The 24,835-nt window shown below is 37.8% G+C and overlaps 1 protein-coding gene across 7 annotated transcripts in view; it reads right to left on the bottom strand.

The window, feature by feature from the left end:
* LOC104590459 (uncharacterized) overlaps positions 1-24,835 on the bottom strand; it is a 92,167-nt gene that overhangs the window by 3,498 nt on the left and 63,834 nt on the right. For 3 of the 7 annotated variants that reach the window (XM_088889488.1, XM_088889489.1, XM_088889490.1), the window contains 7 exons: positions 19,310-19,377; positions 15,865-15,949; positions 15,669-15,770; positions 8,755-8,800; positions 6,833-6,884; positions 6,154-6,270; positions 5,151-6,092 (listed from right to left, as the gene is read on the bottom strand). In XM_088889488.1, coding sequence (XP_088745614.1) covers positions 5,151-6,092; positions 6,154-6,270; positions 6,833-6,884; positions 8,755-8,800; positions 15,669-15,770; positions 15,865-15,949; positions 19,310-19,377 — 1,412 coding nt within the window. Of the gene's footprint in view, positions 1-5,150; positions 6,093-6,153; positions 6,271-6,832; positions 6,885-8,754; positions 8,801-15,668; positions 15,771-15,864; positions 15,950-19,178; positions 19,228-19,309; positions 19,378-24,835 lie in introns of all 7 variants that reach the window. The other 4 variants (XM_010249134.3, XM_019196527.2, XM_019196528.2 and 1 more) reach the window with 3 other exon arrangements.

Genomic DNA, 24,835 nt, shown 5'->3' with positions numbered 1-24,835 from the left:
CATACAAGGATAACCAACTGGGCAGCAGATTGAGGAGCTAGTGAGCAGGTAGACTTAATGGGCCTAAAGCTCAATTTGAACTGGCTTAATGAGATTAGTTAAAAAATGGCGGTTCTGGGATTTAGATCAGCAGATAGGATAAGGGATTATCCCTATCCACTCAAAGAGTCTAGATCCAAATAAAGATTTGGATCAGGAAACTCCTAATTAGATTAGGCAGGCTGATCTTTATTTGCAGATAAGATAAGGGATTATCCTTATCTCTAAAAGAGAGTCTAGATCCAAATAAACGATTTGGATTAGGAAACTCCTAATGGGATTAGGAGAACCTCTCTTTAAGGCTATAAATAGAAGAGCAGGGCGAACCTCCAGATCATCTAACAGACTACTGAATTCCAGAGAAAGACACCACAGTTTGACTGCACTGTCTCCTTCTCTCCTGCTCTTGCCGCCATACCAGTTCGATCTCCACCTGTGGGAGCGATCAAGAAGGGTTCTTGATATTACCTTTTGGTAGAAAAGGTAATTTGAAGTCGTGCTCACTAGCCCTCCATCAAATTCTTGCTTAAGAATTTGGTTCTTGCTGAAGAACCATCCTGCTGATTCTGCTTCATCCTGCACCATGTCATCTTCGGTGGAAGCAGTCTTTGGATTTTTCCTTGGGCGTGAACACCTTCATTGGAGGTTATTATTACTTCGTATCAGGTATAACCCTCCACTCCCTTTTGGTTTCAGATCTGGTCCGGTTTGGTTTCAAGATTGATCCTTGAAAATGCAGTTTTCTAAAATAGGGAATGCGATTCCCACATGGGAGAGAGAAATTTTTGAAATTTCGCCCAACCTTCCTGCAAGGTTCGGCCATCCATATGATGGATCTCTCATCCCTTCACTATTACCATCCTCCACAGGTTATCCAACTCAGTAGCAACCCTCCAAAGCCAACTACCCAGCAAGGCTAAATTGAAGGACTTTAAATGTCTTATCCCCAAACCACCTTGGTAATGGGGTTTACAAATTTGGTCCCAATTCACAAGGTGATATTTACAAGTCTTTCCAACCCAGCCAAAGAAAATCTTTTATCTTCTTTTCCAATTTCTCTGCCACCTCTTAAGGAGTCAGAAAGAGGGCCATAAAATAAATCGGGAGGCTTGCTAACACACTCTTTATTAGAGTTACCTTCCCACCTTTGGAGAGATACCTTGCTTTCCAAGTGGCCAGTTTTTGTGGTCCATCCTCTATAAGATTGGATTCCTGATGGCTTTGAATGTGCATTTGGCACCGAGAAGCAACCCTAAATATTTTGTTGGGAAGAAAGACAATTTTGCAGCCCAACAAATCGGCCATTCTCTGAGTGTTGGAAACTTATCCAACAGCTATCATTTCACTTCTTGCTAGATTCACCTTTAGGCCTGATACTATCTCAAACCAGAAAAGAAGATGTTTCAGGTTAATGATTTGGTCCTCTGAAACAAAAAAAGAATGTATCAGCTGCATATTGCAGAAAGGGAACTTTTGTGCCATTAGTGCTCACTCCAAAACCCTCCAACAACTTTAGCTCTGCAGCCCTGTCTACCATTCTACTGAGACCTTCCATTACTAATAAAAATAACAATGGTGACAATTAAAGTTGCCTCTTGCTGAACCATTAACTAGAACTGAGAATCTTGGTGTGGTTATGCAGACTTTCGTCCAGCTTTTCCACTTTGAGCCGAAGTGCATTCTTTCCAAAATAGTCTAGAAAAGCCCAATTGACATGGTCATAAGCCTTCTCTAGGTCTATAAGAACAACATCATGTATATGTTTGTTATTGACAAAGGCACCTTGGTACTTGGAGATCAGTGAATCCATCACCTATCTTAGTCTGGTCACCAGAATTTTGGCCAAGATTGATTTTGTAAACACTGCCAATCAAACTAATTGGCCTAAAATCCTTCAGCTCAGTAGCTCCACTCTTCTTAGGAATTAAGGCTATAAAAGTTGCATTCAGGCTTCTTTCCGAGGCAGTAGAATCGTGAAATTCCTCCAGCACCTTCATCAAATCAGCTTTAATTAGCTCCCAAATTTTCTTAAAGAATAACATAGTGAAAACATCCAGATCTGGAGCCTTTTCCCTTTCCATATCTTCTAAAGCCTTCTTTACCTCTTCTTCTGTAAAGGGTTTCTCTATGTTCAAGGCCTGCTGCTCTGAGAGAAAGCCAAACAATAAGCCGTCTAATTTTGATCTTCATTTGCAAGGTTCACCGAAAAGTTTTTTTAAAGAAACCGACAAAGGAGTCTGCTATGTCTTTTTCTTGTTCCACAGGGATGCCAACGGATCGGGTTTGGCACGGGTTTGCCTCAACCCTAACCCGACACTATAGTGCCTCAACCCGAACCCGATCCGCCTTAAAAATACATAATTTCTGAACCCGACCCAACCCTATATCGACCCGTAGCATTTCAATTGTATTTTTTAACACGCTTTGAAGACCTAAAGTCCATTAATTTAAGTTAGGAAATTGTTTTATAGAATCTAAGATGTCACTTTTCCATTTAAAAAAAAAAGAAAAAAAAATCAAAACCAACATGCAAATAAATCTTAAACTTTATAGCTATAGACTTAGAAGTCAAAACCTGAACCTGAATCGGGTTAAAGAATCAAAACCCTAACCCGACCCTAAAACCAAATATATGGACCCTAACTCGACCCTATAGGGTCAGGTCAAGCCGGGTTTACCATATACCTGATCCATTGACACATGGGATTTCAAGCCAATCACATGGATAAATACCCCAAATACTTTTCACCATTTTGAAAGATAACTTTTGTAATTTAAAAAGAAAATCAGGTTTTCATTTCCTTCAAAAACACTCAATTACCAATCTTCTTCTGCCTGAACCGAGGCCTTAGCCATTCCACGAGATTAATTTTAATCTTTCCATTCTCTAGTTTCCAAAAGATTTATTGCTTCGTCTCACGCTTCTAGCACTATCATTTAAACCCCAGGCAAGTCTCAGTAAGTCTTTCAATTGCCTTCTATTTTTCTTCCCCTTTTCTACCAAAAATCCGTTTTCAATGGCCACCAATAGGGCTTTTGTTTACACATGAAGCCCTTTAAAGATACCCCCAAGAACTCCCCAAAACCAAGAAATTTAGACATGACCCAATTGGAAATTTCATTTTCTTCAACATACCTCAAATTCGCCTATTGTAGTTGTGTCTACAGAGATTCATTGGCAAAAAGAATTACAGCTAAAGGTTTTGGCATCATCTACATCTGGGCCTGAGCCAAAGGAGAATCTTACTTCTCGCAAATGTCTGTTATTATTGGAACGGATAGCACTAGGAACTCCTGCCTCTCTGAAATAGGAGAGCTTGTATTTGAAACTTCGAGGTGCCTCATCTTTGTGTTAGCCAACATTGGTGCAGCTTCCTTGGAGGAAGAAGTTACTGCTGCTTCTGCTTCCTTTCCTCCACCTAACAAACTTTCTTTTGGAAACAGTAAACAAGCCCTGATATCCTCCCTCTCACTATCTTGCTAGCCGTCTTCGCTCCAAGTGTTAGGAAAGCTTGATCCTTCTCCTCCTATTGAACCTCCGAACTCAAACGAAGACGAGGTTGAAACTTCAATCTAGGTTGTGCCTTTACTTTACCTTTGCCCTTGAATTGTTGATACCTAAACCCAAGATGAATGTCCTTAATTGCGCTTTTGATACGTAATGGATTGGGATTGCAAATAGGCTTTAGGTTGTTCCTTCCTTATTTTATGAAAGGGGGCAAGGCCTTTGAGGTCCACATTCAACTCTTTTGCTCGATTTTTTAAGGCGGTCCGCAACCACCTCGGCTAGCTTGTCAATGAAAGCCACATCGCCCAATTCCATGTGTGTGGGTTTTGAAATTTGAAAATGCTGACCTCAGCCCCTATTTCCACCAAATTCCATCCCCCCTCATCTGAACTTCCAATGACCGAGGTAGACTCCTGCACTTCTTCCTTTTGGTGATTGGAAGAAACCTTCATGCCACCCTCTTTCTCAGAAACCTTCATCAAGGGTCTAACTTCCACTTCGATAGGATTACCTGCTAACACTTTTTAAAAAATAAAAAAGTGTGGAATACCCCTTTTTTACTACAATACCCCTTTTTGAGTTTAGTCCCTCTCTAATTGTAAGGTCAAAAAGTGCAATTTAACTATTACTTTTAACTTCATTCAATTCCCTCTCATTATGTCTTATACTTAAGATATTAACTCCCATTCTCTCTTATTATATCCTATATTCAAGGTATTTCTCTCACCAATGAATTGTATTAATTAAATCTATACTCAATAATTTTAACAATATAAAGCCCATGTTTAATAGACCTGAAAATGAAACCTTCTTCCGTTACGTGGTGAGTAAGCTATTCAACTATCTCGACCAAATGGGTCAACCTATGATGTGACAATTAAATAATAAAAAATAAAAAAGATAAAAACACAAACTTACAAAAAATACATGAATTTTGTAAAAACGTTTTGGCACAACTTTAATATCATATATTCATCATATTAAACAAAAATAAGTGTATTAAATGGGAATTATTTTCATGCACATAGAAATGTTTAAAAATTATAGAAAAAATTTGGACATATTATTACTGTCATGGTCGTCATCATCATCATCTAAAATTGTCACATGCAAAGTGTTAGAGAATAAAATTGTCACATTTGCTAGTATTATAAAATGACAATTAAGATATATTTATATTTATACACATTATAAAATATATTTTATACATATATTATATGTATTTTAATATAAAAGCATTATAGTATTAAATATAATATATTTAAATGCATAGGCCCAATGCCTGACCTAGCCCATGATCACCCCTATTTCTAAAGCATGCATCTATTGTTGCCATAACATTTGCAAATTCCAAAATATCATCTAGCACCCAAGTTTCTCTTCCCCAAATTCAAACCCTTCATGCACCCAGTTATTATCTAGATTCCCTTCTCATATATGGCTTAATATATACTCTATACAAAAAGACAACCTTATTTGTCCTACTATCCATGCAAATGGGTCATACTTTTGATGGAAGATTCCTAGGTGAGTACTCAATTATGGTAGGTCCAATCCAAAGGAATAATCATCACTTCAACAGAAGCTAAAGAACAAACTGAACCTGAGTCGTTGAGTGGTTATGCATCGATGATGAAGCAATGTCTGGCACCGCCAAAGGATTCATTATTGGCCTGGAAAATTGTTGCTGCCTTTCTGTGTCACTGCCATTGACATTGAGCCCATCTGTAATGGGTGAAATAAATGGAGAGCTCTGAGGAACAGAAGAAACAGCAACATTGGGCATCAAGGAATTCAAATTTGTCCGTTGCCTTTGATGTGAACTAGGCATTTGAGTCTGGGCTGGAAGGGCCTGAATTGCTATTGGAGTTCTGCTGACATGTCTAATAGATGATCTCCCATATTCACTGCTGACCATTGAATTCCCAAATTGTGATTGCTGTAACTGCAAGTTATAGGGACCACAAAATTGGCTTTGAGGTATGGAGGTAGTGGGTTGAATGGTCCCACAGACATCCACAGATCCTCGGTTAAGTGCAGGGGATACAGCATCAGTTAACACAGGAGCAGGCATAAAATTAGCAGGAATTGATTCAGAGTCACCAACCACGGTATCAAACCTAGTACTAGGGGCTAATGACCCATAAGAGGCAGAGGAGATGGATGAGAGAATTCCAGACCAGATATTATCCTCTGTATGAGAAGCAGCATTATGAACCTGCTCGGATGCACTACTGACTTCTAGTGGCACTGTGAAATTTCTCGCAGCCCCAAGAAATTGATAATTATCATGGAAAGGTTTCCTGTCTTCAATTTGAGAAGAATCCATGATATTGTTTCCATCATCCCCCATTGTTAGATCAACAACATCATCCGGGTTGTTTGATTTTGAGAACTTTGTGGGAATGCTCTGCTCAGACCCATCTTCTTGGCATGTTGTGTTTTGGGTTTGATGTACACTATCATCATTCTCAAAGACAGGCTTCCAGGATCCATCTGCTGCAATAATCACATCAGCAACACCTTCTGCCACCTCCCTCAGGACCTGTAACATGGGATTATTCAAAATGAGAAAACCAAGGCAAAAGCAACCAAGAACAACTTGCCTTAACCATATTCTGATCGATACGTATGTCAGTGCAGCAAACAGTCTGGTTACAATGAGGGCACCGCCAAGATGGTCTTCTTGAGTTTATTTCCATGAAGTTGTCATAATCAAAACACTGCATAGATGGATAAACCCAAAAATGCAATAAGAAAGAAGGCTGAAAGGTCCAAACATTTAATTCTATAGGAAATAAAAGAAAACTATCAGAGTATGGAACAAAAGGATGGTCTACCCAGCAAGACAACAGCATATCTCAGCAGATGCAGTGGTCAGATTCGTCAGAACCACCAATTTGCTGGCCAGACTTCAGAGATCTCCTTGGCTAAAAAAGCCAACTAAACTGAATGCATAATCCATAATTACCATATATATGCTCAGAACCTCCCTAAATTGCATATATAATGAAATAAATTTTCATTTTCAACTGAACCTTATTTCCAGAAGTATGTGGTAATAAACAAAGCATATCAGCTTCAAATCAATCCAGAGAATGTCTTCCATGAACACTAGGATCATTACTTGACATTTGAATCCCAGAAGGCTTGAACTGGTGATTCTACTCTACATCATGCCATATCAGGAGTAATGCTGTTGGTAGACCATCATAGAAAACCTGAAGGACATTACGAGCTTCACTGACAATCCTATAACATTGTTGATAGTGTAGTAAGTCTCACCTGATGATGTTTGCAGAGATGTCCTTTAACAGGAGTCTTAATACGTGTGCGGCTGTTAAATAATGGAATATAAAAATCAGACTACCCCCAATATAAGCAGATATTATAATCAGAGAAATGGTACTTGATCCTGTTTATCAGAAAAAAAAAAGAGGAAGAACAAAGAACTATGGAACTAGAATGTCTATGAAATTGTAAATTGTAAATTGTAATAATAAATTAACACTGCCCCTCATAAAGAATTATTATTTCTTTGTAATTTTGGGCTAATCAGTAAGATCCTTAAAAGCTAATGACTTTCAGCTGTGTCTCAGTTACTTTGTCTTCTTAGCTACAGGGAGGACATGCAACATACATGCATAATTGTCAAGGTGGCGCCTAGGCGACAAGGCGCCCTTGGAGGCTCGCCTCACCTAATCACCAAGCAGTTTTGTACTTTCTATTATAAAATACTTTTTTATTCTTTATTTTTTTGAGGTTATAATTATAAAAAAGAGATTATTAAACTAAAATATTCATTTTGTGTGTTTATATACAATTTTCTTTTCATTATTTTCTTATTATACAATTGCCTAATCAAAAATTTTCTTTCTTCTTTTTCTTCTCATGAATATGTTGATCTTCTATACTTTAACATGGACTTTATACTGACGAAAATTATAAATAAATGTTAAGGCAATATGGTTTGGGTACCTAGGGAACTACCCTAGCATCTAGGTGTTTTACTAAAAAATCCATCGCCTAGGTTCCCCCCTGTCCCCCTAGCCTCACCTTGGCACCTTGAAAACTATACATACATGGATCAAAGGATGATCAACTTAGGAGTTACAACTACTAGCTTCAGCTTCTAATGACTACCCAATACTTTGTTTTAGGGGCCATTTGATAACAGCTGAAATGGCTGAACTGAAAAGCTTATTGCTTTGTCTTTCAGTGAAAAAGTTTTTAATCAAGTTGTAGGCCCCTTAATGGCCAAAGCTGAAGTTGGGTAGATTACTATACCTTTGAATAGTTTACTACAGAAAATTTTTATCCACTAAAAACAATGTAGCAAGTCATTCAGTTCAGCAACTTCATTTGTTATCAAAAGCCCCCTCACTTTTCTGCCCCTACTTACTCTTTGAGAGTAAAACATAAAATTGCCAATAATAACCGCTTGCAGTCTCAAGTCTCAACAATGGTATATAAAGTGATGAGGGCGGATTTGGCCCTCCAATGACTTTATGACACCTGGCAGCCTCTTGACAACTAGGCAGCTCGCTACAAACAGCTCGCCACAGGCAGCTCGCCACAGGCAGCTCACCACAGGCAGCTCGCCACAGGTAGCTCACCCTCATGCAGCCTGGCACAGGCGCGGCCTGGCACTGGCGCGACCTGGCCTTGGCACAAGCCGGCAGCCTGGCCCTGGCACAAGCTGGCAGCCTGGCCCTGGCACAAGCTGGCAGCCTGGCCCTGGCGCGACCTGACCCTAGCACGAGCTGCCATCCTGGCCCTGGCACGAGCTGGCGGCCTGGCCCAGGCACCGACCTGGCGGCCTAACACAGACACCAACCTGACAACCTCGAGGAGCTCACCACCGTACCCCGCATTTCACGGGATTGTGACTTGTAACGGCTAGCAGGTAGCATTACAAGTTCAATCAGGTTTTATACCAACACTAAAACAACTATGATATATTGGAGAGCAGAAACAGTCTATCCCCTAATTCTCTTTTCGTCCTCAATAAAATTCTTCTTTACCAGTCACAAACAATTTAACCATAAATGTTATTCACATGCTAAGAGAAAAAAAAAAAAAAAGAGTAATCAGATAAAGTCCAGAGCTTGTGCAAATGCTCAAGATGTCTTAATGGATTCATCAAATCCATAACTTGCTGAGCCACTTACAAAGATATATAACTTTAAAGTGATATTAATGAATACCTTATAGGACAATTAAGTGATATTCGTGATGGCCCCTCGATTACCTCTGGATTCATTATTCACAAATAAAAGAAAAACCTGATATTAGTTGAGCATTTATAACTTTCCATCACAAGGTTCTAACAGAAATACAAAATATGATAGAACAAAATAATAATAGAGATACTCATGCAATAAATGAGCAATACTATCAGTTCCATATGCTCCTTGGGAGCAAATAACAAAAATAAAATAACAGAGAAAGAAGAAGATAAAACACAGAAGATTTTTGAAAGAAGTAGAAGAAGAAGAAGAAATAAAAGATGTACAATAGTAATTTGGCCACCTCTCCCATTAACTTTTACAATGCCAAATATGTCCTTAGTAGGGTGGCTACTGTCAACACACCAAAGAAACTTAATCAGCACTAAACTAATGGACCTTTGGCCAAATAAGAGCAACTAATTAACAAGAAAATAAATGACAGCAAGTCCTCAACACTCCCCCTCAAGTTGGTAATAAATGTCACACATTCCAAACTTTTGTAGATCATGTTCAAGCTTGCTTTTTGCAACTCCCTTAGTGAAGACATCAGCTAGCTGTAAGTTAGATGAAATATATGGCAGACACACTTCTCTTGATGTCACCCTCTCTTCTCTCTTATAAAGTGTTTGCTTATCTCAATATGCTTCGCCCTATCATGCTGAATTGGATTGTGTGGGCAATGTTGATTACAGCTTGATTATTGTAGAGAGACCAGATGGACCTTAGTGCATCATTATATTATATTTTTGTATTTTACCTGTTACGTTTGTTACAAGGCCTTGTCCTTATGGGCCCGTTAACCTTTTCTTATTTATTTTTAAGTATGTTTATGAGCTGGCTGCCCATTTAAGGGCAGTATTGTTATTGTTCCCATTAAGTTAAGATTAATAAAAGATTAAAGGAGTAAGGGAGGAAGTGGTCGAACAATCTTCTCCTCCTTTCTTCTTCATCTTCTTTCTTCTCTTATCTACTGTTTCTCTTATTTTCTCTCACTTTTCTACTTATAATCTGAGATTTATTTTCTGATTGTATTGGACTGAATCACATCTTTGTATCAGAGCACCTTTCCTGTTTTTTCTCCCTTCCTTTTTTTTTTTCCCCATACACCCTTTGCTTAGAAGAGTGTATGGAGAGATAGATTGCTGATTGTTTTGAGATCATTTGATCCTAGTTGGTAGAGGGTTTGGAGAGATAGAAACTGCTATAGATTGACAAGAAATTGAGGCTGTTGTTTTTTGCTCAAAACCCTAGCCGCTAGAGAGTTTTTATTCCCAATTATAGATTAAAGAGACAGTGTGAGAGTGGCGCTCAACATAGCCGAGAGTAGTGAAACCCTAATTTTTGGGGCCTATAGGTGCGGGACTGATCACAATTTGTGCCATAGGAACTATCATTGCTTTTGGATTTTCGTTTGGTTAATGGAGCAATCTAGAAGTGAGATGAAACAGAACCCCGGTGTCCGGGGTTGGTCTAGCAGATTCTGTTCTGACTGGTGTGACAACAATTAAGCTAGATGGAAGGATTTACTTGGTTTGAGCACAATTCATACAGATTTATGTTTGCAGTAGAGGTAAATTGGGTTACCTTATAGGTAGTAAGGAGAAACCATCAAAAATTGGTCCTACATATGAAAAATGGATGCAGGGAACTATATAGTGATTGGATGGTTAGTCAACTCTTTGCAACCTTACATAATCCAGCAATACCTCTAGATGAATTCGATCAAGGAAATTTGGGACAGCGTTACAGAAACATACTCTCAAAAGTTGAATGTTGCAAAAGCCTATAAGGTGAAGAATGATGTGAATAATCTAAGACAAAAGGAGTAGAGTGTAGTTGTGTACTACTCTATGTTGAAGTCATCGAGGCAAGAGATTAATGTAAGGGAGACAGTTGTGTGGGAGAGTACCAAAGATGTAGAGACATACAAAAAGCTAGTAGAAAGAAACAGGGTGTTTGAGTTTCTCATAAGACTCAACCCTGAGTTCTATGAGAGTAGAAGAAAGTACAATTACAAGGACCTCCACTCATTAAGCATTTTGCCCATTCTAGGATAAAGTCAAAGGGGCCGACTAAAAAGAAAGAAGTGATATATGAAAACTGCAAGAAATTGAAGCACACCAAGGAGACGTGTTGGAAGCTATATCCACCTTTGCTCACTCAAGTATTCATGCTTTTGCAAATCATGCTACTATGTCATGTAATCATAAAATCCCTTGGATTATAGATTATGGTGCGTCAGACCATATGACCAGCATATCTAACCAGTGATTAAAAGGAGCCTTAGTGACAATCCTAGGTATAGACATAAAAGCAAGAGAAGACAAGAAAACATGATAGGATGATAAAAGAGAGTTATATGAGATATGGTGTGAAATAAAGTGAGCTATGGAAGTGCTTCGTCTCTTCCCCTTGCAGAATGCAATGGGAAGATCAAGATCACTACGAAGAGGTGTATTATTAACAATAACAAGGATAATATCAACAATGGGAACAAATTCAACAAAAGAAATACCTAGATCAATGTCTAGTGATTCTAAAGTCTAAAAAGGATCAACTGACAATGGAACTAGTTCTTCAAGAACATTAGAATCAACCCTCTTGCGCTAACACTGAAAAACCGAGAAGAGACATGAAAAGGAGATGGTAATGGAAATGTGGGAGCAAGTAGAGGAGCAAGAGAAGATAAAAGAACAAAAGGAATAGAAGGGACACCCATAGACCCACAAAGGAATATAAAACAATTCTCCATTAGGAAATAAGATGTTGTACGGAGTTTGAAACCCATGAACCCTAGAAGGCATACGATTAATCAAAAAAAAATTATTGTAGAAACTACAACCCTCAAAAACGAAATGGAACAAAGGGTAGTAATCAAATGCTTTAGGATACTTCTACAATATGTTGTGGAGAATAAGTACAGGAGCTCTGATGTACAATTCCATGTTCCGAGAGATAAGAACTAGAGGTTCTTTTTATAAAACTCTATAGCATTATTAAGTCAAAACACCTTAATTTCATATGTCGAATCGTGTAAGAATCATTTGGTAAAACTAAGAAACAAGGGAAGGAACTCCATCATGTGAGGACATTAGATAAAGACAAGAATAGAGTGAATAATCATCAACAAATAACAAAAAATATCTGAAATCTGTTAGCTCCAATCAGATTGATGTACATTTCACATTTATTGCAAATGAATAAAAGTACATAATTGATTCATGTTATACTTGGTGTGTTTCTGTGTAATTACCCTTAAACTGGACACTTATGAGACTCGTGTTAGTTTAGAATGTTCTCAGCCGTTGGATAGACCTGGGAGGTTTATCCTACCAAGGCTGACACTAATGTGCTGCCAAGTCAGTTGGGGCAGATTGTCTCAGCTATCAGGGTTAGACCCGAAGCACATATAGTGTGTGTTTGCTTAAGACACTGAACCCGAACCAATTTCCAGTTGTGCCCTGGACCTTGGAGACTGATGGGAAAAACTGGAAAGTTACACCTAACCCCTAGACTCAATTATGGTACTACACTAGGTGTCGGATTAGGCTGTCTTTGACATGCCAATCAGTGAGATCCTTAGCGGGGGTCAAAACCTGGGTATGTTGGGGCAGTCTAAGAATTCACTTGAGTGGGTGATCATAATGACAGGATCAGCCCCTTTGTCGGACAAAGTGAATGATCGGGGATTGCACTCTCTATGATGGAAACCAAAACTATCAACAGTAGATTTCAACCGTGTTTGAGATTTGTTTTGCAAAATATATTTATGTGAATATATATATATATATATATATATATTTTATGAAAAGGTTTGCAAAAGGTTTTAATTCTCGGGATCCATCCGAGTAGAGAATGCAACATTGTACCTTACAGCCGAAGGAGATGTCCTCTCTTGTGGGGCAGTGTTTGATCATTATGGGCTGAGAGGTTAAGTGTAAGACCATTTAGGGCTTTTATACCTGATGGGCTAATCTCACTTAAGAACCAGTCCTTGGGCCTTCATAAGGTGGTTAGACTCAAGGACCATTTAGTGTAAATGTTGGGCCCATTAAGAGCCCATACTGATGGACTCAGGGGTTCACTGTATACAACAGTGAATTCAGCCAGGCCTTGTAACAGAGGCTAGGCTGAACCCATGTAGATTTTGTGAGATCAATGTTAAGGTCCCACACCATACAAAGAGAGCCAAGTTAGCCAGCAATTAAAAGGGGAAGTGAGCTTGCAAGCTTAATGCTGGATTAATTAAGAAGTCACATGACAGCTTAAGCAGTCATGTGACTTTGGGCGAATTTGGGTTTAGATCTAGGTTTGGATCAGCAAGAGGATAAGAGGATAAGTCTTATCCACTTAAGAGTTCAGATCCAAATAAAGATTTGGGTCAAAGAACTCCTAATAGAATTAGGAGAGCTGATCTTGAAGGCTTATAAATAGAGGGGGCGAACTGCTTTAATTTTCACCTTTCTGCATTTAGTTCTCTCTCTCTGTTCTTGCCGCCCTAACCCTAATTCAATCTCCAATTTCTTGGACTGATAGAGATCAGTTTCTACCTCTGATTTTGCTAGAAAATCATATCTGATTTCGTGCTCACACTCCTTGCTTGATCCTTGCTGAAGGATAGCAGTTCTTGCTGAAGGACTGCATTGCTGAACCTCCTTCATCTCAAGCTACGCCATCTTCAGTGGAAGCGGGTTTTGGTACCCTCTTTGGGCGTGAACACCTACGTTGGGAGCTACACGTGTGGATTCCGTATCAGGTATTGCTCTCCCATTCATTTGGCTTCAGATCTGGTCCGGTTTGTTTCAAGAACGATCCTTGAAAAATGCAGTTTTTTTATTTTTTTGAACAATAACAAATTCATTCAATTCATTGAAAAATCAAAATATTTACAGCAAGGAAGACAAGAACTCTTATCTTCCGAATACAACTTAAACCCTCCAAAGAGAAAAAAAAAAGAAACAAAAGAAACAATTAAGTTACAGCTTAGCCCAAAACATTGCTTCCCTTTCTATCCCTTGTTTAGCTAATCCATCAGCTAAAGAGTTAGTTGATCTCTTAACCCAACTCATCCTAATTTCCATCTCCCGCACCAGCCACCTGAATTTCCTCTTCTCATTTCTGTAGTTCCATAAACAACAGTCATCTTTAATCAGCCACCTCCGAGTCCCCTTCAATTATGAGTTTCCTGACATTCATCTCCTTGGCTTTTTGAACTCCTTCCATAACTGCCAAGATCTCAGCTCTAAGGGATTCCCCCACACCAATTGGGCCTGAGAACAGGGCATAAATGACCCCGTTCTCATCCCTAAAAACACTTCCAATCCCTGATTATCCCGAATTCCCCCTACAACTCCCATCAAAATTTAACTTTAAGATGCCAGTAGGTGGGGGAGTCCAGGACACCCTTATTATTGGTTTGACCTGAGTGCAGTTTGCAATCTCGCCCCACTTTCTCAACATGTCTTCCACTGTGTAATCTGTAAATAGTTCTAGTGATTTCAGCCACTATACTGCCCTTATGTGGATCACAGCCCTCAATTCTTCAACCCCTCTCTCATTTTCTAAGAAGATCCTAGTATTTCTTTCTTCCCATGATGTCCAGCATACTGCAACCCTCAGACCTCTCCACATAGTCCTTCCCCTTTTCATCTGCCACCTGAAAAAGGAAGGGGAAAATAGGCTCTGCAAGTTTGATGGAGGGTTCCACCTACACCCAAAGAGAGAAAAAGCCCACTCCCAGATTGACTTTGCAAATTGGAAAGACACCAGTAAGTGAAAACCAATCACCCCATCCGCTTTGCAAAAAACACACCAACGAGGTGACAAACAAGTATTGGGTCTCTTCTTTTGGAGCAAATCCCTAGTGTTGAATCTTTCCAAATAGGCTTCCCAACAAAAACTACCAATCCTAGGAGGAATAGGTCTGCACCAAACCTCACTAACCAGGAAAGGGGAGGTTGTAAGACTGGTGGACTGGCAAAGGACTTTGAAGAAGGAAGTGCAAGAAAAAGAGCCCATGGGGGTAGGGGTCCAAATTCTAGAGTCCACCTTAGAAGGGTCCAAGAAAACATTATCAAGAAGTTCAAAGAGGCTTGAAATACTATCAAGGTTTGAATCCCTCACAGCCCTCCTTAGACCCAGGTCCCACCCAAACCCCGAACTGGAAGAAGAAGGGTGATGAATGAAGAAACTGGCTCATTTTTAAATTCAGAAAGAGCATACAAAGAAGGAAATTGTTCCTTAAGAGGAACATTGAAAAAATGCAGTTTTTTAAAACTGGGAAAGTACTTCTTGTATTACTTAATGAAAAAAAGTGTCTACAATGCTTTGCCAATTAACAACCTTCACACTCCAGGCTTGACACTTTAATTAACTCGAACCAATGAGGAAACTAAAAACTCAAATAAGTAAAAAACAAATGATCCAACCGATTAAGCCACAACATAATTTGACTCACTAACTCAGACTCTCTAGTATTGACTAACATGACAACTCTAATAGTTGGGAAGTGCCAAGGTAAATTCCATCACTCTAGCCCACCAAGAAGATTGTCCATTATCAGACAATGCATATACAATGAATGATAAATGAGTAAATGATAAAGAGACAATTAAACATAATTGTCTATTACTCTATCAAATGATAGGTTTCAGTTTCAATGACTACTAGTTATTCTTGCATTTTATCCAGTCATCCTCCCAATACCTGGGATAATAGGACCATCATTGGTTAAATTCATTAAAAACTTAGCCTTCATTCTTCTACATTAGGACATTGAAAAAAAACATGTCTGCATTTTCAAAAGCATGATTTGGCAATTTACATTAGGACATTGATGAAACAAAAGCCTAAATCTACTTTTCACTTCTGCTACCTTCTTCTCTGCATACCTGAATCAAGTGAAGAGACAGCAGGTTGAACATAATCTTGTAGCTCCGGATTATCAGATGATGCAACATCACTCATAAAGGCTACGGCTATAATATATTTAGCTGCAAATAATTTAAGACACATGATATGCAAGCCACATCATTTATATAAAAAAACTTATGATAGCTAGACCTTAAAGAGTATGTTCACACATACCATTAAAGTGCCCAACAGCTTGCAGAAGATTTGTTCCATATTTAAGCATTGATTTCAGATTTGTTGGGAATTGTGGTCCACTATCCTGATCAGATGATGCAACATATTAACAAGTAATTACAGAAGCTATGTTACAACATTAGAGAAAGCAAAATAAATAAAATGCTGAAAAAATATAGCTGTGCTGGCATGCAATGCTTTATGGGCCATCCTTGACTTATGACAAAAGACATGGTAAGACCCATTTTAGCACTTGTCTCCTAGAGTGACTTTTCATGGGGTACCCCCACCTGTAAGGCTACCAGGGAGGGCAATTCAGTCTGAAGGCTCTGAAAGTAGTTCTAGGAGGAAGGGTTCAAGACTGCCCAGTTGATGCAGCTGGTAAGCCGAAGCCTTTCCCTACGCACATTGCAGAGGTAGTAGGCTAAGAGTTGTGCAGATTTACGCTAAGGGTGCTATGGGTAAGATAATTTGCTGTTAGCTTTTCCTATAGCCTTTTTATAGTCGTTCTATGGCTTGCTACCATTGGAAAACTTTGATGCACTTGAGGCCTTGTCTGCTGGTCTCTTTCCTTAAACAGTGTATTAGTTTTGTAGAGGTGAAAGGCCAAATGGGCCTTAGTCCTTTTATTTTACAGGTGGTGTTATTAGTATGTAATGTTTTCAACTAGTGGGCCTTAGTTTATGGGGACAGTTTTCTTTCTTTTTATTGTTTATTTAGTGACCACCTTATTGGGGACTGAAGAGGGGTTCAATCTTCTCTCTTCTTCCTTCCCTTTCTTCCCTTCCCTTCTTCTTCTGAACTCTTTCTTCTTCCATCTTCTTCCCCTTTCTTTTGGTTTGTTTTTCAGAATTAGTGCAGGTGTGATTTACAACTTGGTATCAAAACAAGTCCTTAACTTTTTCAGTTTTCTCTTTTAGGCCCATACACAATGTGTGTGGAGAATTGACTGACTGATTGATTAACAGCTTATACAGCCCAGTTGGGGAGGTTTGTGGAGAATTGACTGACTGATTGATTAGCAAGGGTTTCTTGAAAACCCTAGCTAACTGGAGATTTGAATTAAGTTTAAGGGGTCTATAGACAATTTGAAGCATGACAGGACGAAGCATATAAAAGTGGATAGACACTTTATAAGGAAGAGGGTGACATCCGGAGAAGTGTGCTTACCATATTTTGCATCTGACTTACAACTAGCTGATGTTCTTACAAAAGGTGTTGCAAGAAACAAGCTTGAGCATGATCTACACAAGTTGGGGATGTGTGACATCTATCCCCAACATGAGGGGGAGTGTTGAGATTGAGCTGAGAACATTTGTTATTGGGCCCAAGGCCTATTAGTTTATGTTTTGCTTAAGAATGTTTACTTGCATTTTATAATAGTCAACTTACTAAGGGTATACTTGTCATTGTCTCCTTTTTTAATTACGAGTATATAAGATGGTGAAAGAGGCAGCCAGATCTGTTCTTTTGGCTTCTCCCCATTTTCTTCAATCTTTCTCTTCTTCTCTTCTCTGCACAAACTTTTCCTTTTCTTCTTATCACAGATTTCAAATCAGATTAGATTTATTTCACTTTCAACAATATAATATTTTAAATTAATTTTCACTCAATTATTATTTTTGTTAGAATCGATAGTACAAGGGTAGTTAAGTCTTTTGTCTATCTAATTAAGGTTAAGTTGCCTATTTTGGCAGAGTTTAAGTTGTGTGTCTCATACTTAATGAGGGACAACTATGTCTTTTGTAATCTAATACAAAAAATATAAATACAAAGTGGGTCGGCTGAGAGAGGTGACCTTTCTTCTTCTCAGACCGAACCCTCTCACCTTCTTCTCTCTCTCTCTCTCTTCTTACTTACTTCAGACCTAGGACTGAGCTAGGGTTAATCGAATTACTCACAATTTTGAATTATTAATATTTCTAAATGTCCATGTGTTATATTGATAATTCTTAATATTATATTAACACAATTTAATAAGTAATATATACTACCATATCCAAGTTATGGTGGACATTTCACTTAGATGTCATGTTATTAATTTTTCAAAGAATAGGTTCAGGTTTTCAGGTTATTGAATTTTTAAAGAACATGTTCATGAAATTAATTTTTTAAAGAACTAGTTCAGGTTATTAAATTTTTAAAGAATAGGTTCCATGGGTAGACCTTTGGAACCAACAAGGCCAGAACCGACCCTGGAACCAACCTTTACAGGGACAGTTCCAGGTTCTGCCTTGGAACCAAACTGAACCGAACCAACCCATGCTCACCCTAATCACTTATGATAATCTCCTAATGTTGTACTATGATAATCAGTCTACTAAAAACATTGTTCATAACCCAGTTCAGCATGATAAAACAAAAAAACATTGAAGTAGACAAACACTTCATAAGAGAGAGTGGCATCAAGAGAAGTCTGCCTTCCTTTCATTGCCTCAGAGCAACAATTAGCAGATGCTTTGACGAAGGGTGTCCCCAAGGCAAGGTTACACCACTATGTAAGCAAGTTGGCATGATTGATATCAATGCTCAACTTGAGGAGGAATGTAGAGATGATGGGCTGAATGGGACTTAGTCATTTTAATTTATGGTGCTACTACTAGTATGTTATGTTTTCAGTTAGTGGGCTGTGATTTATTGGGCCAGTAATCAGTTAGTAGGCCTTAGTCTTTTTATTTAATGGTGCTATTATTAGTATGTTATGTTGTCATTGTACTGAATTTTACAATCGGATTAATAAAAGTAATTAGAGGACAGAAGAGGGGTTTGATCTTCTCTCATCTTTCTTCCCTTTATGGTTTATTTTTCAGAATTAGTGGAGGTATGATTTACAATTACTTTACTTTTCGGTAAAGGAATATCATATTTATTTCTGTGAAAGAGGATAATTTCGTGTCCAGACAAATCTCCTCACCAGGCAGCTATAGGTTGGTTATTGTTAACACGTGGGAGATATGGTACCAGCCGATTGTCCTTCCAATCGGTGTGTGTCCTATTTGAATGTTTTAGTTGGGGGTGCACGACTGGGATCGCACACAGGTTTCGAAGTCTGGTATAGTCTAATTGTGACCCAACTACGATTAGATGGTGTTCAGGCATGGACCAGGAGCGGTTCAAGTCACAGATCGCACTCAGGTTTGGTCTGGTCTTATGCCTGGGCATGTCCTTAGGAAGGTCTATGCTCTTACACCACCAAGTCAGAGCACACTGATGTTAGATATGAAATATCATGCAAAAAGCATGCATGCAAGCATTGCTCATCATAGTAGCGTTCCACTACAAAAAGAAAATTGTGTTAGTGAAGATATATATACCATTGAAATGTAAACTCTTCTATCCACTCCCCTCCCATTCAACAAAAAGCTACAGAAAACAAAAGAAGTAATTGGACACAAATTACAGTAAATATAACAAACAGAGCTGGCAAGTAGATTAAAGGTCATACTTCACTTGTGGGGGACTGATAATACATGAAGATGTCTCCGTATGATCTGTTTGAGCTACAAATAACCGCTGTCAACAAAAAATATTTATATAAATACACACCCAAACACAAATAAAATAAACAACCCAACAATTTCCAGTTTCAAATGTATCAAGATCTTTATCATTTATTATTGACCTTCAAGAAACTAACCAATATAGAAAAAATGAAGGCAACAGAGGACAAGAAAAAAAAATGCTATGTTGAAATTCAGCATGCATCAAACAATAAGAAAACAGCTCTGTTTTTATAAAGTAGCTCAGGGTTGAATTCAACTTTGAATCAGCCTCCAATATTTTGTGATGCAAAAGAGATAACCAAACAAGAGATGTGGAACAAAAATTTATACCTGATAACTACCACTAGTCACGTTTTTTTGAAGAACAATATAAAATAGCGTTTCATTGAAAAGGAAAAAAATACAGAGATAATTGGGTGATGGGGCATCACCTAATACATATAGAACACTGAACTTCAAACAAAAACAGACAAAAATAAACAAATACAATAACACAATCTATTACTGCAGGTCTAAAGTCTTCCAAAATTCAGCTCCAAACTCTTCTCTCTTGATTCCTTGAAAATCTGGAAGCACCAACACTCAATTGAGCAATTTAACACCTACTATCCTACATAACTTCTCTTTTGATTATTGTTTCGCTTCAAACATCCTCCTGTTTATTTCTTTCCAAACTTCCCAACATGCTGCAAATGAAATGCAACTCCAGAAAACCTTTGCCTCTAGTGGCCATAACTCAAAGATTTCTTTAGATGTTTGAGGTGACCACAGCTCGTTTCCAAAGTAGTCCCACACAAAAATTGTGTAGCCATGGTGATGTAGGACCAGCTCAGTTTTATGATTCCCATGCCCTAGAGTGATTGTAGTTACCCTGTGAGTGATTACAGGTATTTTCTCTATTATTCCTTCAAGAAGTCATTACAGCCATTGAGAAAGGGAAATACCAGATTTCAAAGGAGATGATGATCCGCAAGAATTCTTTGATTGGGTTGCTGAACTAGACTAATATTTTGATTGGCATGATATGCTTGACAAACAAAGGATTGGATTTGCGTGCATGAAGCTGATGGGTCATGCTAAAGTATGGTGGAGAAGCCTTGAGCAACGATTAGAAAATAGAGGTGATGATCCAATTAGTACATGGGCAGAGATGAAGAGGTGTTTGCAAGAAAAGTACATCACACTAGACTTCCATGATGATCTATATATGGAGTTGATTAATATCAGGCAAAAGAAGCAGCAGCAGGTTACAACAAAGAACTTGAAGTCAGTGGGAAGAAGGTACAAAGTTGAAAAGAAAGTAGATGATTCCTTGCATATTGATGCCTATCCTATTGCTGAAGTTGAGGATGAAGCTAAAGAAGAAGAATTTCAAGCTATAAAAATTGTAGATATCAAAAATCAAGAGGGTGCAGGCCAAAAAAAAACAAATGTGTTGACTGAGGTTAATGATCAGCCTGAGGTTAATGATCAAGAAGAAATAGAAGAGGAGAGAGTTAAAGAAATTCAGGTGCAAGATACAAATGTGTTGACTGTAGTAGATCCTAATAAGAAAATAAGTAGCTTTACCTTTCAAGTTCAACTACAACTAATTCAAGAATCAAGTTCCACCAACATCAACAATGGAAGGAGTCCTAGAGTTTGTTGAAGAACCAAGGATAGCAAAACACATAGAAATGGTGATTCCTAAGGTAGAGGTTGAAGCAAAGGTTCCAAATGTTGCAATTAAGAGTTTGGATAAGCGAGGGGAAGATTCATCACAATGGTTGGTTGATAAATCAAGTGTTCAAAAAACTAATGTTATCAACGATTTAACAAAGATGGTTAGGGAAGGCAGTGTTTCAGAAATACATTTCTTTCAAGATCCTTTTCTAGTTCTGTGTGTAGCCCCTACTCTACAGTCCAAGCATATAGCTATGGGACGTCCTACTCCATTTGTAATTAAGGCATAACTTTTCATCCTCAAGTTCTTCAAAACACGAGGACAAGTTTTTTTCAACCCAGGGAGAATGATGCAGGAGCTGAAGAGCCAAAATTGGAATTTTATGATATTTTATGTATTTTTGTATTTTTGGACAGTAGGGGTATTTTTGTCACTTTTGCAATTTTTTGTGGGGTCCAATGATAGGGTTTAAATTGCCTAGTTATAGTTTGTTTATGTTTAAAATTTCAGTGCCATTGCATAAGAAGGATTAGAGTTATTGAGTCTTCTTTGAATTGAAACAGGATATGACAGCTTAGTTTTAGTCCTACTAGGATTATTGAGTCTAATAGTTTGACTCCTAAGACTATTATGAGTCTAACAGTTTGACCCCTAGAATTGTTATGAGTTTAGAGTCTATAAATATGTATGGACCTTTTACACAAAGGCAATAAATCATATTGAGTTTTCTTCAGCTTATGCTAGCCATGGTGAGTGATTCTCATGACCTAGAGTGATTCTAGGCACCTTGTGAGTGACTCCAGGTATTTTTCTCTTATTTCTCTCCCTATTTTCTCCTTTATTCCTTCAAGAAGCCATTACAGCCATTGACAACCATAAAACTCTAATCAAGAAGACCATTCAACATTCTCTAAGGACTGGAATTGAGTTGGTCCTACATCACATGGTCCACCAAAAGATGCATGCTGTTTTCATCATCTGATTCACAAAGAATATATCCCTCTCAAACTGTCTTTCTGCCAAAGCTTTGTAGTAAGATATCACTGTAAATTATCCATTTCTACATCCCTTCACCATCTCACATCCAGACCCTCATAATTAACCTCCACCTCTTACAACTTAGCCAGTAAACTTGCACATTCTTCAAATTTCCAATCAAAGGTCTTCTGAAAATGGGACACCACATCACCCTTCCTTACTGAACATCAAAACATTGTGAAATAGTTACATCAAAAAGGTGGAAGTACTACCCAAATATTTTTTTTTTTTTGTTAATTGAAAAAGTACTACCCAAATATTCTGCTATAATTCTATTTGCAGCATGCGATGCTGCTAATGACATAATGCTTGCATGACAACTTAGAAGCAAATCTCATAGGTGCAGTTCCTCAGCTTTTCCCCATTGAGTTTCTCACTATAAGATGATGAAGGGAAGAGAGAAGGTGGAAGTACTACCCATGTATTCTGCTGTAATTCTCTTTGCAGCATGTAATGCTGCTAACGACATAATGGTTGCATGATAACTTAGAAACAAATCTCATAGGTGCAGTTCCTTAGCTTCCCCCTCTAAGTTTCTCACTATAAGATGCTGAAGGCTTGCCTATTGACTTGGTATTGCACCTACACCAATGTACAAACCATCACAAGTAACCTGAAATGTTATAGTAAAATCGGGTAACACAAGAATAGAAGATTCTGACAACAAAATCTTAACCAATGAAAGGATATCCTCTTATTCTTTGGTTCATTGGAGGATATCTTTGCTCATTCAATTCATTATGGAACAACAATGTGCTGAAATTTTGTACAAACTGGAAATAGAGTGATGCAAATCTATGAAAACTATAGTCCTTGCAAATAGTATACTGAGAAGGCCAATCAATTCATTTATTGATTGCACTTTTCCCAGATCAAGTAGATCCTTTTGGATGACACAATGCGCCCAATATACTAACCTGACAGTAAGAAAATTGCAATTCTCCATGTCTTTATGTTAGCATGTTATTTCTCTTTGCGAAAAATAACGAAGGTCATGTCAAGCTGCATTTTATGAACTTCTTGGCATTAATCCTAACATTTTTAAATACAAGTCAGGAACCTAGTTGAATCAATCCTGACATTTTTTATTTTTTTGTGAAATGTTATTGGTGGTTTTATGTTTATAACATACACCCTGTTATATATTAACATTTTTTTATTTGTTGTCTAAATGATAAACTAAGTTTTGTCTTGTTGTAAGGTTTTCCCATTCGACCAAACCCACCGAACTGTGAAGGAAGAAGGAGAGGAACTCCATCGTTCCAGTCCAGCTGTTCCAAGTCGACCAGCTCCAGCTCCAAGTACTACTTTTTTCAGTTTGCATGACAGAAACAGGGGCTCTGCCACCCCCACATTCTTTTTCAAGTTTTGTAGCACAAAACAGGGGTTCTGCCCCACTGCTTTTTTTCCATTGTTTGTGTGCAAAAACACTATGTTTTTTTATCAGTTTTGTGTGAAACATAGTTGTCAAGGCGACTAGGCGGCTCTTCATGGTCTCCTCGCCCAGACGACCCAAGTTTTACATACTAGGCGCCCACCCAAAGACTTAGGCGGGCGCCTATTTACATACAATAAAATTATTTTTTATTTAATTTATTGTTTTGAAATTTTATTGGTGGTTGTATTGTTTTAAAATATATCAGCTACATGATATCATCTTAACTCTTAAGTATTAAGACAAGAAACAAGTTAATATTCATTTTATTCTCTGTCAAAAGGGCTTTTCGATTGGAGAGGGAGGAGAACCAAACACCAGCTCGAGCCCCAGCCCACCTCCATCGCACCTCAGCTCCGGCAGCGGCAGGTAAGTTTCTTTCTTCAGTTTTCTTCTTCTTCTTCTTCCGCCAAACCTCCTTTTCTTTTTTTTTTCGAAAAAAGTCAAAAACAGGGGCTCCGCCCCTATACTCCTCTGTCCTCTCATTAGCCAGTCGACTCAGTCCTCTCTCCACTCTTCTTCTTCTTCTTCTTCTTCTTCTTCTTCTTCCATTCGGCCCCATGAGGTCATGAGTCCAACTGTCCAAGTGTTCCAACTTCCAATAGTAGTCCGCCCCTTTGAGTCCTTGAGTCCATTCTTTTGTTTTTTTTTGTTTTTTGAAATGTTTTATTTTGAATTTGATTGTATGTTGATTGCTGAATTGAAAATGTGAGATATGTTTGAATTTGAAATGCTTTATTTTGAAAATCTGAAATGGCTGATTATATGGTTGATTATATGGCTGATTTAGTGATTTTTTATCAGTTTTGTATTTTTTTTATTTTGGCTCAATGGCTGATTTTTTTATCAGATTTGTATTTTATTTTTTTTTATTTTAGCTGATTATATTGCTGATTTTTTATCATTTTGTATTTTATTTTTTTTGGCTGATTATATGGCTGATTTTTTATCAGTTTTGTAACTTTTGTTTTTTTTTTTTATTTTGGCTGATTATATGGCTGCTTTTTTATTAGTTTTGTAACTTTTGTTTTTATTTTTTTTATTTTGGCTGATTATATGTATATGGCATTATGGCTGATTTTTTATCAGTTTTGTTTTTTATTTTTTTATTTTGGTTGATTATATGGCTGATTATATGTATATGGCATTATGGCTGATTTTTTATTAGTTTTGTTTTTTATTTTTTTATTTTGGCTGATTTGCATTATGGTTGCTTGCTTACATAGGATTTATGAAATATATGAAACTATGAATCTTGCAAATTTGCAATATTGTGTGAAACTTCGTTGCTTGCTTTGCTTTGTTAACTATTTTCTAGTTTAACAATTAACA

The sequence above is a fragment of the Nelumbo nucifera genome, chromosome 6 (assembly GCF_055504915.1).
Source record: "Nelumbo nucifera cultivar China Antique chromosome 6, China Antique-T2T, whole genome shotgun sequence".
In the NCBI taxonomy this organism is placed as follows: domain Eukaryota; kingdom Viridiplantae; phylum Streptophyta; class Magnoliopsida; order Proteales; family Nelumbonaceae; genus Nelumbo; species Nelumbo nucifera.
Note: the sequence above shows the minus strand (reverse complement) of the source record. Positions and strands in the feature narration are given on the sequence as shown.